Raw genomic sequence first — 15,792 nt, 5'->3', positions numbered from 1 at the left:
ATAAGCAAGACATCCAATTTCAGGACACCCATTATTTGAAAATCCCCACCAATCCCCTTTTGTGGTGACACTCAGACAGCATTCATTCGAGGTCCTCTTTGGCTTTTGGTAAATAAGCCTCTGATTATTGAAATGAAAATCGCTTATTGTCACAAGTAGGCTTCAATGGAGTTACTGTGAAAAGCCCCTAGACGCCACATTCCGGCGCCTGTTCGGGGAATTGAACCATGCAGCTGGCCTGCTTGGTCTGCTTTAAAAGCCAGCGATTTAGCCCAGTGTGCTAAACACCAGAACATAATACTCTTATCCGGGTGTGTCCATTGCCCACCGTCCTCACATTCCCCTGCGTTAGATGGAGAACTTATCGAGTTCTTTTGGAGGGTGGCTGAGCAGGTGGACGAGGGTGGAGCAGTTGATGTGGTGTATATGGATTGCAGCGGGGCATTTGATGGGGTTCCCCATGGTAGGCTATTGCGGAAGGTGCGGAGGCTGGGGATTGAGGGTGATTTGGAGATGTGGATCAGAAATTGGCTGGCTGAAGGAGGACGGAGGGTGGTGGTTGGTGGGAGGTGTTCAGAGTGGAGTGCAGTCGCGGGTGGAGTACCACAGGGATCTGTTCTGGGGCCGTTGCTGTTTGTCATTTTTGTCAATGACCTAGGGGAAGGCGCGGAAGGGTGGGTGGGTAAATTTGCAGACGATACTAGGGTTGGTGGTGTTGTCGATGGTGTGGAGGGATGTAGCGGGTTGCAGAGGGATGTAGATGGGCTGCAGAGCTGGGCTGAGAGGTGGCAAATGGAATTTAGTGTAGAGGGGTGTGAGGTGATTCACTTTGGAGGGAATAACAGGAATGTGGAGTGTTTGGCTAGTGGTGGAGTTCTTGGGGGTGTGGATGAGCGGAGGGATCTGGGTGTCCATGTGCATGGATCCCTGGAAGTTGCCACCCAGGTTGATGGGGTTGTGGGGGGGGCCTGTGGAGTGTTGGCCTTTGTTGGTGGGGGGATTGAGTTCCGGAGTCGGGGGGTCGTGTTGCGGCTGTGCAGGGCTCTGGTGCGGCCGCGTTTGGAGTGTTGCGTACAGTTCTGGTCGCCGCGTTGTAGGAGGGACGTGGAGGCTTTGGAGCGGGTGCAGAGGAGATTTGCCAGGATGTTGGCTGGTATGGAGGGAAAATCCTGTGAGGAGGGGCTGATGGACTTGGGGTTGTTTTCGTTGGAGAGGGGAGGGTTGGGAGGAGACTTGGTGGAGGCATGCCGGGTGATCGGGGGGTTGGATGGGGTGGACAGTGGGAGCCTTCTCCCGCGGATGGAGGTGGCTGGCACGAGGGGACATGGCTTTGGACTGGGGGGTGGTGGATGTGGGACGGAGGTCGGAGGTGGGTTCTTTGCGCGGGGAGTGGTGAGGCCGTGGAATGCCCTACCTGCTACAGTGGTGAACTCGCCAACATTGAGGGCATTTGGAAGTTTATTGGATGAGCATGTGGATGGTGGTGGCATGGTGTGGGTTGGATGGCTTTTGTTTCGGTGCGGCATCGTGGGCCGAAGGGCCTGTACTGCGCTGTATTGTTCTATGTTCTATGATGCGATGAGGCAAGACTTAGGATGCATCGGATGGAGAGGAAAACTGCAGGGGATGGGCACATGGAAATATGGAGCTTGTTCAAGGAACAGCTACTGCGTGTCCTTGATAAGTATGTACCTGTCAGGCAGGGAGGAAATGGTCGAGCAAGGGAACCGTGGTTTACTAAAGCAGTCGAAACACTTGTCAAGAGGAAGAAGGAGGCTTATGTAAAGATGAGACATGAAGGTTCAGTTAGGGCACTCGAGAGTTACAAGTTAGCTAGGAAGGACCTAAAGAGAGAGCTAAGAAGAGCCAGGAGGGGACATGAGAAGTCTTTGGCAGGTAGGATCAAGAATAACCCTAAAGCTTTCTCTAGATATGTCAGGAATAAATGAATGACTAGGGTAAGAGTAGGGCCAATCAAGGTCAGTAGTGGGAAGTTGTGCTTGGAGTCCGAGGAGATAGGAGAGGTGCTAAATGAATATTTTTTGTCGGTATTCACAAAGGAACAAGACAATGTTGTCGAGGAGAATACTGAGATTCAGGCTACTAGACTGGAAGGGCTTGAGGTTCATAAGGAGGTGTTAGCAATTCTTGAAAGTATGAAAATAGATAAGTCCCCTGGGCCGGATGGGATTTATCCTAGGATCCTCTGGGAAACTAGGGAGGAGATTGCTGAGCCTTTGGATTTGATCTTTAAGTCATCTTTGTCTACAGGAATAGTGCCAGAAGACTGGACGATAGCAAATGTTGTCCCCTTGTTCAAGAAGTGGAGTAGAGACAACCCCGGTAACTATAGACCAGTGAGCCTTACTTATGTTGTGGGCAAAATCTTGGAAAGGTTTATAAGAGATAGGATGTATAATCATCTGGAAAGGAATAATTTGATTAGAGATAGCCAACTCGGTTTTGTGAAGGGTAGGTTGTGCCTCACAAACCTTATTGAGATCTTTGAGAAGGTGACCAAACAGGTGGATGAGGGTAAAGCAGTTGTTGTGGTGTATATGGATTTCAGTAAAGCGTTTGATAAGGTTCCCCATGGTAGGCTTCTGCAGAAAATACGGAGGCATGGGATTCAGGGTGATTTAGCAGTTTGGATTAGAAATTGGCTAGCTGGAAGAAGACAAAGGTTGATGGGAAATGTTCAGACTGGAGTCCAGTTACTAGTGGTGTATCACAAGGATTTGTTTTGGGGCCACTGCTGTTTGTCATTTTTATAAATGACCTGGAGGAGGACGTAGAAGGATTGGTGATTAAATTTGCAGATGACACTAAAGTCGGTGGAGTTGTGGACAGTGCGGAAGGATGTTACAAGTTACAGAGGGACATAGATAAGCTGCAGCACTGGGCTGAGAGGTGGCAAATGGAGTTAAATGCAGAAAAGTGTGAGGTGATTAATTTTGGAACGAATAACAGGAAGACAGAGTACTGGGCTAATGGTAAGATTCTTGGCAGTGTGGATGAGCAGAGACATCTCGGTGTCCATGTACATAGATCCCTGAAAGTTGCCACCCAGGTTGAGAGGGTTGTTCAGAAGGTGTACGGTGTGTTAGCTTTTATTGGTAGAGGGATTGAGTTTCTGAGCCATGAGGTCATGTTGCAGCGGTACAAAACTCTGGTGTGGTCGTATTTGGAGTATTGCGTGCAATTCTGGTCGACGCATTATAGGAAGGATGTGGAAGCATTGGAAAGGGTGCAGAGGAGATTTACCAGAATGTTGCCTGGTGTGGAGGGAAGATCTTATGAGGAAAGGCTGAGAGGGACTTGAGGCTGTTTTCGTTAGAGCGAAGCAGGTTAAGAGGTGACTTAATTGAGGCATGCAAGATGATCAGAGAATTGGATAGGGTGGACAGTGAGAGCCTTTTTCCTTGGATGGTGATGTTTAGCACGAGGGGACATAGCTTTAAATTGAGGGGAGATAGATATAAGACAGATGTCAGAGGTAGGTTCTTTACTCAGAGAGTAGTAAGGGCGTGGAATGCCCTGCCTGCAACAGTAGTGGACTCGCCAACACTAAGGGCATTCAAATGGTCATTGGATAGACATATGGACGATAAGGGAATAGTGTAGATGGGCTTTAGAGTGGTTTCACAGGTCGGCGCAACACCGAGGGCCGAAGGGCCTGTACTGCGCTGTAATGCTCTATGTTCTATGTTCTAAAACCAGATAGCCGGGGTATAAAAGGTTCACAATGTCCTGCGTTTTGAGTCAGATGATGAGAATACCAGGTTTCATCCTGTGTTGTCGTCCGTTGGTGCCCTGGGGAGATCAAGCATCATTTTTGTTATTATCTGTTGCTTAATCTCTGCATTTTATAGTGTCACTATGTGTAAACCCCCCTTTCTTTTTGTTCTTATTTCAAAGAAAACAAAAAGCCTGATAATGGCTGAGGCTTGGAGTGGTCGGAAACGGTCTAAGAACACTGCCATCTTTTAACACAACCATACAGTGATTGAGGCTTTCTTAACCGGCCAAATTTTAGGGGGGTCAGTTCTATTCAGTTTTGTCCCGGGTGCTCAGACGTTCACTGAAGGGGCCGAATTTTAGGGCAGCCCGATTCTGTGTAGCAGCAAACACCAAAAGGTTCATACGTGTAAATAGCATGTGGGATCAGCCAAACATGACCCCCAAAAAGAGGAAAGAGAAAGGGAAGTGGAATGAGTCAGGTTATGGGATAAATACATTCTGCATCCCACAACCAAACTGTGGAGCAGGCTCCCCTCAATAAGTTCACAGCTGATCTGATTGTAACCTCAACTCCACATTCCCACCGACCCCCCGATAACCTTTCACTCCCTTGCTTATCAAGAATCTATCCAGCACTGCCTTCAAAATAGTCAAATCTAGGATTTGGATTCTCACCAGCTGATTATGGGAGGGGGTGGTCCGGATTTCAATTGTGTAAGGGAGCCAAGGTTGGATAGGTTCAGCCTTAATTGTCACAGAAACTTCATTGCAGCGTTAATGTCTGCCTGCTTGTGACACTAATAAGAGCCGAATTAGGCCACTCGGCCCATCGAGTCTGCTCCGCCATTCAATCATGGCTGATATTTTCTCATCCCCATTCTCCTGCCTTCTCCCCATAATCCCTGATCCCCTTAATAATCAGCAACCTATCTATCTCTGTCTTAAAGACACTCAGTGATTTGGCCTTGATCGATAATGTCCAACTAAATCCGCTACCTTGATGGCGGGGCTTGTCCCTACCGGCCATGTCGTTGGTGTCCAAGGCACATGGGCCTTACCAAATGAGGAAAACTCAAATGCGGCAAAGAATTCCAGATTCACCACCCTCTGGCTGAAGAAATTCCTCCTCACATTTGTTTTAAAGGATCGTCCCTTTAGTCTGAGATTGTCTCCTCTGGTTCTCATTTTTCCTACAAGTGGAAACATCCTCTCCATGTCCACTCCATCCAGGCCTCGCAGTATCCTGTAAGTTTCAATAAGATCCCCCCCCGATCCTTCTAAACTCCAGCGAGTACAGACCCAGAGTCCTCAACCGTTCCTCATACGACAAATAAAGGGTTGAGCAAGTTTAATGGGCCAAATGGCCGACTGCAGCTCCTATTTGTTTTGATCTCTGTGTCCAGGACAGGAAGCAGTGAGCAGGGATCTGTCAATCAGCCTGAATCAGCACCTTCAGGAGAATTGGGAGGGTGAATATTAGATAGAGTGAATGGAGGGAGAGTGTGTGGGATGGAGATTTACAGCTTTTGGGGAATGAGAGAGGGAAGAATGTTCCATGGAAACTAGAACTGTCTGTTCTGAGTTTCTATCCTGTACTGACAGCGATGTATTTTGTAAATTGTTTTTCCAGGATATTAGAAAAGGAGGAATTACAGACATAAATCTCAAACATCACATCTTGATCGGACAGAGTCACTTGATTCTTTGGGTCACACACACCCGAGTGAGTGTGTTCCAGAGCACTGACTGTGAAAAGAGCTTCAACCAGTTACAGAGCTTCACAGTGGGGAGAGACCGTACATGTGTTCTCTGTGTGAGTAAGGCTTCAATTGTCTAACCTGGAGAGACACAAGGAGACCCAAAACATGGAGAAACAGTGGAAATGCCGGGACTGTGGGAAGGGATTCAAAGCCCCATCTGCACTGGAAGCTCATCGGCGCATTCACACTGGGAGAGGCCATTCAGCTGCTCTCAGTGTGAGAAAGGATTCAGTCAGTCATTCACCCTGTAACACACCAGAGGGTTCACACTGGGGAGAGGTCATTGAACTGCTCTCAGTGTGGGAAGTGATTCAATCAATCAGCCAGCCTGACGTCCCACCGGCGAGTTCGCACGGAGGAGAAGCCGTTCACCTTCTCTCAGTGTGGGAAGGGATTCAGACATTTATCCACCCTGCGGAGACATCAGCCAGTTCACCCCGGGGAGTGAACATTCACCTGCACTCAATGTGGGAAGGGATTCTGTGTTTCCTTGTACCTGCTGAGACACCAACAAGGTCACAAGTGATTACAGGGGTTGGATTCTGCTGTTATTGTTGCTATTCTCAATTACACCCAGAACAGCATTGTGTTCATTCTGTCAGTTGGTCAATGGGGAGGGTCGGAGGGTTTCGTTCTGCTGGACTGGCCGGTCTCACGACTTTGCCTCCAGTGGGCTGATGCTCTTGAGCCTTGTGGCAAATACTTGGCTTCAAATTTCACCAGGATCACAGAGTGAAAGGGTGTTTGGAAGGTAGATGACAGATAGTTCCTGTTTCTGTTTGGAACCCCAAAGCATGCAGTTCAGATGAAGATAGGCTATGGTGGTTACATGGTTCTGTCACAGAAGGAAACGGTCAAGCTATGAGGGGCAAGTTGATTGGGAACATACAATAAAATGTGTAATGAAACACAGGCAATCGCATTTAAGGAATTATCACATATTTACATAAAATATAGATTCCTTTAAGAAACAAAATCCAACAGGAAAAGTGACGCAACCGTGACTAACAAGAAAAATTAAAGATCAGGTCAAAGGAAGAGGCTCATTAATCGATTACAGATTTATTGCTTCACTGATTTATTGGTACCTTGAAGAATCAATGCAGTATAATTCTTAAATTCAGTATACATACAGACAGAAAATGGAATATCCACAAGGCAAAGTCATTGTTTCAGATAAAAATATGAGAATTGCTGTACAGCAACTTAATGTGTGTCAGAATCTAACACGGTTTCTAGAAAAGTTGCATAAAAGCCCTCGAAATGAATAAACCATTGTTCTACAAATACATGTAGTAATGAAAAAGTATTGCAGCCTTAGCAACAGAAACATTTACAAAATGTAGCAAAACCTCAGCAACAAGCAAGGTTAATGCAGAACACCTTATCTTCAGAGGATTGGTACACGTGGCGGGAGCATGTAGACATTTAATTAATTTGATAGACATTAATGAATTTTAAGTAATGACCAATGCCTGGATAACAAATCATGCTCCAAGTGACAAGAGTTTTTTGAATAAATCAGGAAGCCTCAGCTGAGAATTTGAAACCAATAAGGGGTTAGACCATTGATAAGAATTTATTTAAGACGAAAGTTTCATGACTAAAGTTTATTCTGTATTCATGCTTTAAGAAATTCTGAACCATCTATTCATTTCCTAATATTTTCTTATGTTTTTGTTTAACTCTCTTTATTATGTTTTGATGTATTATTTCATCTGAATTTTGATTTATTTCTATGCAAGAGAATCAAGGTGGATAATTAGCAATAAAGTTGCATTTTTGGACACCTCCAATCAACCAGATCTTGGGCTCATTTTTGAAGATAAAATAAAAGATCTTATCACTCACATAGTTGCCAAAATAAGTGTAACACCGAGGATTGGAAACTTGTTCTAGAATTCAGCAAAGGAGGATCAAGAAACTCATAAAGAGAAAATAGAATATGAGAGCAAACTGGCGAGAAACATAAAAAAACGACTGGAAAAGTTCCTGCAAAATGTGAAAAGGAAAAGATTCGCAAAGACCAATGTGGGTCCATTCCAGGCAAAGACAGGAGAGTTTATAATGGAGAATAAGGAAATGACAGAGAAACTAAACAATGAGTGTCTGTCTTCATGGAGGAGGATACAGAAATCGTCCCAAAAACAGAGAACCAAGGGACCAGTGAGCACGAGGAACTGAAAGAGATTAGTATTCGTGAAAAAGTAGTATTGGAGAAATTAATGTGGTTGAAAGTTAATAAATCCCCAAAAGCCGCTGCTCGCCATCCCAGAGTGTTGAAAGAGGCGGCTGTAGAGATAGTGGATACATTGGTGATCATCTTTCACAATTCTATAGATTCTGGAATGGTTCCTGCAGATTGGAAGGTGGTAAATGTAACCCCAATATTTAAGGAGGGAGAGAGAAAACGGGGAACCACAGACCCATTAACCTGACATCAGTAGGAGGGAAAATGCTATAATCTATTATAAAGGATGTAATAACATACGATTTAGGAGGAGTAGGCCACTCGGCCCCTCGAGCCTGCTCCACCATTCAATAAGTTCCCGGCTGATCTGATTGCAACCGCAACTCCCACCACCCCCCGATAAGTTTGCTTATAAAGAATCTATTCAACTCCATCTTCAAAATATTCAAAGACTGCTTCCACTGCCCTTTGAGGAAGAGAGTTCCAAAGACTCCCAACTCTGACAGAAAAACGTTCACCTCTGCCATAAATGGGCAAGTATTACTTTTAAAGTGACTCCAATTTCTAGATTCTCCCACAAGAGGAAACATCCTTGCCACATCCACCCTGTCAAGGCCCCTCAGGATCTGATACGGTTCAATCATGTCACCTAAACTCCATCAGACACAAGCCCAGCCTGTCCAATCATTCCTCACAAGACCAGCCTCCAATTCCAGGTAGGAGTCCAGTAAACATTCTCTGAACTGCTTCCAACACATTGACATAATTCCTTAAATGAGAGCAATACTGTACACAGTGCTCCAGATGTGGACTCGTCAATGTCTTGTATAACTGAAGCCTAACATCCCTACTTTTGTATTCAATTCCCTTTTTGTGAGTCATGCTCTTGGACACCCAGATCCCTCGGAGTCTCAGAGCTCTACAATCTCTCACTATTCAGATCAGAAACTTTTTTATTCTTCTGGCAACATGGACAATTTCACATTTTCTCACATTATTCTCCATTTGGCAGATCTTTTCCCACTCACGTAACCTATCTCTATCCATTATTGTCTCCTTATGTCCTCTTCACAGTTTACTTTCCTACCTATCTTTATACCATCGGAGCAGGAGTTGGCCATTCAGCCCATCGAGCCTGCACCACCATTCAATACGATCATGGCTGATCATCCACTTCACGGTAGCACAGTTGCTTCACAGCTCCAGGGTCCCAGGTTCGATTCCCGGCTTGGGTCACTGTCTGTGCGGAGTTTGCACTTTCTCCCTGTGTCTGCGTGGGGTTTCCTCCGGGTGCTCCGGTTTCCTCCCACAGTCCAAAGATGTGCAGGTTAGGTGAATTGGCCATGCTAAAATGCCCTCAGTGTCCAAAAAGGTTGGGTGGGGTTACTGGGATAGGGTGGGGTTGTGGACTTAGGTTGGGTGCTGTTTCCAAGGGCCGGTGCAGACTCAATGGGCCGAATGGCCTCCTTCTGCACTGTAAATTCTATGATTCTATGATTCAATGTCTTTTTCCCCACACTATCTCCATATCCATTTGTGTTATTGATATTTAGAAATCTGTCAGTTGGGTGGCACGGTTGCCCACTGGTTAGCACTGTTGCCTCACGGCACCAAGAACCTGAGTTCGATCCTGGCCCCGGGTCACTGTCCATGTGGAGTTTGCACATTCTCCTAGTGCCTTGTGGGTCTCAGATCCGAACTTGTTGTGCAGCATTGGTGAATTGACCTCGCCACACTGCCCCTTAATAAGAATAAACTAATTTATTAAACAAAGAAACAGAAATCTGTCAGTTTCTGCTTTAAACACACTCCGTGACTGAGCTTCCACAGCCCTCTGGGGTAGAGAATTCCAAAGATTCACAACCCCCTGAGTAAAGAAATGTCTCCTCTGAGACCCGTCCTAAGTGACTTCCCCCTTAGTTTGAAATTGCATCCCCTGGTTCCAGACTCTCCAATCAGGGGAAACCTCTCACTTGCACCCACCCTGTCTATTCCTTTATGGATTTTGTAAGTTGCAATGAAATCCCCTCTCATTCCTTGAAACTCTAGAGAAAAGAGGCCTAGTTTCCCCAATCTCTCTTCCTGGGACAGTCCTGCCAAATCCAGAACAAGTCTGGTGAAACTTTGTTGCTGTTCCTCTTTGGCAATACATTTCCTAAGGTAAGGGGAGTAAAACTGCACACATTACTCCAGCTGTGGTCTAAGCATTTCATAATGATCAATGTCAAGGCCACTGGATGGTATTCACTGAGGCACATTGCCTGGTTCTTCTTTGGCACCGGTATGATGGTGGTCTTCTTGAAGCAGGTGGGAATCTCAGAACAGAGTAGGGGGAGGTTGAGGATGTCCGCGAACACACCCGCCAGTTGGTCCGCGCAGGATCTGAGTGCATGGCAGGGACTCCCGTCAGGACCTGTCGCTTTCCAAGGGTTCACTTTCAAGAAGGCCAATCTGACTTTGGACGCTGTGACGGTGGGCATGGGTGTGCCCAAGGCTGCTGGGGCAGATGACAAAGGTTTGTTGGTTTCCTGCTCGAAATAAGCATAGAATGCATTGAGTATGTCAGGAAGGGGTGCGCTGTTGCTAAAGATTCTACTCAGCTTTGCTTTTTAGCGCATTATGTAGTTTAAGCCTTGCCACAATCGATGAGAGTCCATGATTCTCGCTTAGTCTGGAAAACTCTTCTGTTGTCTCTTGGCATCCCTGTTGGCTTTGATGAGGCCGTACCTAGATTTTTTTGTATAGGTCAGGGTTGCCTGACTTGAACGCCTCAGACGTGGCCTTCAGTCAGGAGTGAATCTCCCGATTAAACCATGGTTTCTGGCTGGGTAACGTACGTACTACCTTCTTTGACACACAATCTTCTACACACTTGCTGATGAACTCTGTGATGGTGCTGGCATACTCATTTAGGTTGGCTGCTGAGTTCTTAAATATGGACCAGTCACGTGGGAGCTCTTCAGTTGCCTCGGACCAGCATTTGCACAACCTTCTTAACCGGATTCTCCCGCTTAAGTTTCTGCTTGTATGCCGGGAGAAGGAGCGCCGTCTTGTGGTCCGATTTTCCGAAGTGCAGGCGGGATAGATCATCAGGCCCCCTTGATGTTTGTGTAGCAGTGGTCAAGGATGTTGGGGTCCCTGTCGGGACAGGACATGTGTTGGTGGAATTTTGGCAGTACACTCGAGGTTGGCCTGGTTAAAGTCCCCAGCCACGATGAACAAGACCTCCGGGTATTCTGCTTCATTGTTATTTATAGCGGTTACAATTCATCAAGCGCCTTCTTCACTTCCACCTGGGGTGGGATGTAGACTGCCGTGTTGATGGCAGAGGTGAACTCCGTGGAAGGTAGTATCGGCGGCACTTCACAGTCAGGTATCCCAGATCCGGGGAGCAGTAGTTCGCCAGGGTCGCCACATCCGAGCACCAGGAGTTGACGAGGAGACAAACCCCTCCACCCACTCCAGGTTCAGTCCTGGATGTAATTAACAGCAGGAATAACAGCAGAATCTAACCCATCATCACTTGTGAACCCTTTGGTGTCTCAGCATGTTGGACGACTGAGTGAATCCCTCCCCACAGTGAGTGTAGGGGATTGGCTTCCTTTCAGTGTGAACTCGCTGGTGTCTCCGCAATGTGGACGATGTTTGAAATCTCTTTGTGCAGTGAGAGCAGCTGAACAGTTTCTCCTCAGTGTGAATGCGCTGGTGGGACATCAGTACCCGAGAGCTTTTAAACCCACTCCCACAGTCGGAGCATTTAAAGGGTCTCTCATTGCTGTGAGTGACATTGTGGCTCAGCAAGTGATGACCGAGTGAATCTTTTCCCAGTTGGAGAGGTGAACGGGCTCTCCCCGGTGTGACCTCGCTCGTGTTTCATCAGGTTGGATGAGGTTCTAAAACTCTTTGTGCAGTGAGACAGCTGAACGGTCTCACCTCAGAGTGGATGCGCTGGTGGGACATCAGTAGCTGAGAGCTTTTGAAACCCCTCCTGCAGTCAGAGCATTTAAAGGGCCTGCTCTTGGTGTGAGTGACATTGTGGTTCAGCAGGGTGGATAATCGAGCAAATCCCTTATCACACACAGTGCAGATGAATGGCCTCTCCCCGGTGTGAACTCGTTCGTGTTTCCTCAGGTCACCAATGTTAGTGAATCCCTTATCACACACAGCGCAGTTGAATGGATAATCCCCAGTGTGAACTCGTTCATGTTTCCGCAGGCTGCCATTGTCAGTGAATCCCTTTTCACACTGAATGCAGGCGAAAGGCCTCTCCCCGGTGTGAACTCGCTGGTGTCTCTGCAGGTGGGATAACCGAGTGTATCCCTTCCCACAGTCAGAGCAGGTGAACCGCCTCTCCCCGGTGTGAACTCGTTCGTGTCTCCGCAGGTTGCTAATGTCAGTGAATCCCTTTTCACACTGAGAGCAGGTGAACGGTCTCTCGCCAGTGTGAATTCGTTCGTGTTTCCGCAGGCTGCCCATTTCAGTGAATCCCTTTTCACACTGAGAGCAGGTGAAAGGCCTCTCTCCAGTGTGAATTTGTTCGTGTTTCCGCAGGCTGCCGATTTCAGTGAATCCCTTTGCACACTGAGAGCAGATGAATGGCCTCTCTCCAGTGTGACGTCGTTCGTGTCTCTGCAGGTGGCCAATCTGAGCGAATCCCTTTTCACACTGAGAGCAGGTGAAAGGCCTCTCTCCAGTGTGAACTCGTTCGTGTCTCTGCAGCTTGCCAATCTGAGCGAATCCCTTTTCACACTGAAAGCAGGTGAAAGGCCTCTTGCCAGTGTGACTGCGTTGATGCGTTGCCAGCTCGTGTGGGGCTCTAAATCCCTTCCCACAATCCTCACATTTCCATGGTTTCTCCATGATCTGGGTGATCTTACGTCTCACCACGCTTGACGATCAGTTGAAACCTTGTCCACACAGAACACCTGCACAGTCTCTCCCTGCTGTGAATGGTGTAGTATGTTTTCAGGCTGTGTCACTGGTTGAAGCACTTTCCACAGTCAGTGCTCTGTAACAGTCTCACACGGGTGTGTGTGTGTCTCAGTGCTTTTCCAGACACACTGTTGTTTAAAATCTCGTGAAGCAGACAGAATAGACAAACATTTCTCCTTCTAGATTCTAAGGCCGATGATCCCAAGAATTGAGTGACTCAGTCAGTTCTTGACCTGATATTTAGTATGAGATATCGGCCTCAAACTCCTCTCGTTCGAACTGCCTGCAAACAGATTTTACAATAGTAATCATTGTCAGTACAGGATAGAAATTCAGAACTGACAATTCTAGTTTCTATCGAACATTCTTTCCTCTCTCTTTCCCTGGAATGCTCTAAATCTCAATCCAACACACTCTCCCTCCATTCTCACTCTGCTGTATCTAATATTCACCCTCCCAATTCTCCTGAAGGTGCTGATTCAGGCTGTTTGACAGACCCAAGCTCACTGCTTCCTGTCCTGGACACAGAGACCTGAAAATCTTCATGCAGGCTGCCAGACAGATATATGTCTATATTACTGGATGAAAAATGTGTGTAATAAACAGACTGTATTCACTTACTTTCCCTCCCAATTTTCCTGAAGGTGCTGATCAACAAATCTAAACTCACTAAAACCTGCACAAGAGTAGAGAATCTCCATACAAGTACATTTACTGATTAGAGATAGGGAAATTCTGAGGAAGAATTTTATTTAGTCATGGAGTGGTCATGACAGGGAACTCACTGCCCACAAGGGTTGTGGAAGTCGAGATGATCAATCATTTAAAATAAAATAGGACGGTTACTTGAAGAAAATAAACCTGCGGGGGAACAGGGATATCGAGGGGGAATGGGACTGACTGGATTGCTGTACAGAGAGTCAGCATTGACTTGAGTTCCCAAATGGATTCTGTCAGTGCTGCAAGGACTGTATGACTGGAAATATATAATGTAGGTACAGTACTATATTACAAAACTAGAAATAATAATACATGTATGTTATCACAGAACCATCAATAATATATAATACATACCATATAACACTAGACATATTTCTGTCCGATATTAAATTTTTAAAAATTAATTTACGGGATGGTCAGGCCAGCATTTATTGCCCATCCCCAGTTGCCCTTCCGAAGTAGTGGTGAGTTGCCTTCTTGAACTGCTGCAGTCCTTGAGGTGTAGGTACATTCCCTGTGCTGTTTTTTTTTTCATTTGTTTTTTATAAATTTAGAGTACCTAATTCATTTTTTACAATTATGGGGCAATTTAGCGTCACCAATCCAGCTACCCTGCACATCTTTGGGTTGTGGGAGTGAACGCAAGCAAACACGGGGAGAATGTGCAAACTCCACACGGACAGTGACCCAGAGCCGGGATCGAGACTGGGACCTCGGAGCCGTGAGGCAGCAGCGCTAACCACTGCTCCACCATGCTGCCCTACATCCCCTGTGCTGTTAGGGAGGGAATTCCAGGATGTTGCCCCAGGGACAGTGAAGGAATGGCAATATATTTCACAGTCAAGGTGGTGAGTAACTTGGAGGAGAACCTCCAGGTGGTGGGCTTCCCAGGTTTCTACTGCTCTTGTCCTTCTAGATGGGAGTGGTTGTGGGTTTGGAAGGTGCTGTCTGAGGAACCTTTCGGAGTTACTGCAGTGTATCTTGTAAATGGTATACACGGCTGCTACTGTTTGTCGGTGGTGGAAGGTTTGAATGTTTGTGGAAGGCGATGCAGTCAATCAGGCTGCTTTGTCTGGATAGAGTCGAGCTTCTTGTATGTTGTTGGAGCTGCACTCATCCAGCAAAGTGGAGTGTTTTCCATTACACTCCTGACTTGTGCTTGTAGATGTCTGGTGGACAGGCTTTGGGGCATCAGGAAGCGTGTTACTCGTCGTAGGATTCCCAGCCCTTGATCTGCCCTGGTAGCTACAGTATTAATATGGCTAGTCCAGTTCAGTTTCTGATCAATGGTAACCCCCAGGATGTTGGTTGTGGGGGATTCACCGATGGGAATGCCACTGAATGTCAAGGGGTGGTGGTTAGATCCTCTCGTCAGAGATGATCATTGCCTGGCACATGTGTAGCGCGAATGTAACTTGCCATTTATCAGCCCGAGTCTGGATATTGTCCAGGTCTTACTGAATTTGGACATGGACTGCTTCATTATCTGAGGAGTTGAGAATGGTGCTGAACATGTTTGCGGATCCGCAAACATCACCATTTCTCACCTTATGATGGAAGGGAGATCATTGATGAAGCAGCTGAAGATGGTTGGGCCTAGGATACTGCCCTGAGGAACTCCTGCAGTGATGTCCTGGAGCTGACATGACTGGCCTCCAATCACCACAACCATCTTCCTTTATGCCAGGTATAAATCCAACCAGTGAAGAATTATCCCCCGATTCCCATTGACTCCAGTTTAGCTGGGGCTCCTTGATGCCATACTCAGTCAAATGCTGCCTTGATGTCAAGGGGAGTCACTCTCACCTCATTTCTGGCATTCAGCTCTTTCGTCCAAGTTTGAACCAAGGCTGTAATGAGGTCAGGAGCTGAGTGACCCTGTGGAACCCAAACTGAGCGTCCTGGAGCAGGTTATTGCAGAATAAGTGCCACTTAATAGGACCTTTGATGACTCCTTCCATTACTTTGCTGATGATGGAGAGTATTCCGACAGGGAAGTAATTGGCTGAGTTGGATTTAGCCTGTTTACTGACCCCTTAAATGTCAGCCATTTCCTGGGGAAACTAGCCCTTTAATTGTGAACATTGGGAAAGAGACCATCCTTTTAGCCAGGCAAATAATTGTGGCAAGCTGAGGGGGCAAAGGATGTCACTGTCTTTGAGAGAGAGAGAGAAAGAGACCTGGGCCAAGCTTTCCAGAGTCTGCACCCTCCCTGGATTCACTTCCTTTCCCTTCAGTTGCTGCAAGTGACCAATTGAAGGTGAGAATGAGAAAATAAATGGAAAGGGGGAGGAAATAAAGTGTTTTACTCACAGATGTTGGAGACAGGAGTCTGTGTGCAACTCAAACTTATTCAGGGTTGGGGGGAACAACAACTTTGCTCGGCAGAAACCACCATGTGCAGCTTTCGCATTGAGACAATGGGGGAGCTTTGATTGGCGGAGGGGC

At 46.7% G+C, this 15,792-nt stretch overlaps 1 protein-coding gene across 1 annotated transcript; it reads right to left on the bottom strand.

Annotated features, from left to right (window-relative positions):
* Positions 1-6,547: 6,547 nt before the first annotated feature.
* Positions 6,548-15,769, bottom strand: LOC140420572 (uncharacterized). The gene is made up of 2 exons (XM_072504568.1): positions 15,658-15,769; positions 6,548-12,907 (listed from the first exon to the last, which is right to left on the bottom strand). The coding sequence occupies exon 2, from the start codon at positions 12,550-12,552 to the stop codon at positions 11,569-11,571; it is 984 nt and encodes a 327-aa protein (XP_072360669.1). The 5' UTR covers positions 12,553-12,907; positions 15,658-15,769; the 3' UTR covers positions 6,548-11,568.
* Between the last annotated feature and the right edge of the window lie 23 nt (positions 15,770-15,792).

Source organism: Scyliorhinus torazame, chromosome 5 (genome assembly GCF_047496885.1).
Source record: "Scyliorhinus torazame isolate Kashiwa2021f chromosome 5, sScyTor2.1, whole genome shotgun sequence".
NCBI lineage: Eukaryota > Metazoa > Chordata > Chondrichthyes > Carcharhiniformes > Scyliorhinidae > Scyliorhinus > Scyliorhinus torazame.
This window is presented reverse-complemented; position numbering and strand designations above follow the sequence as displayed.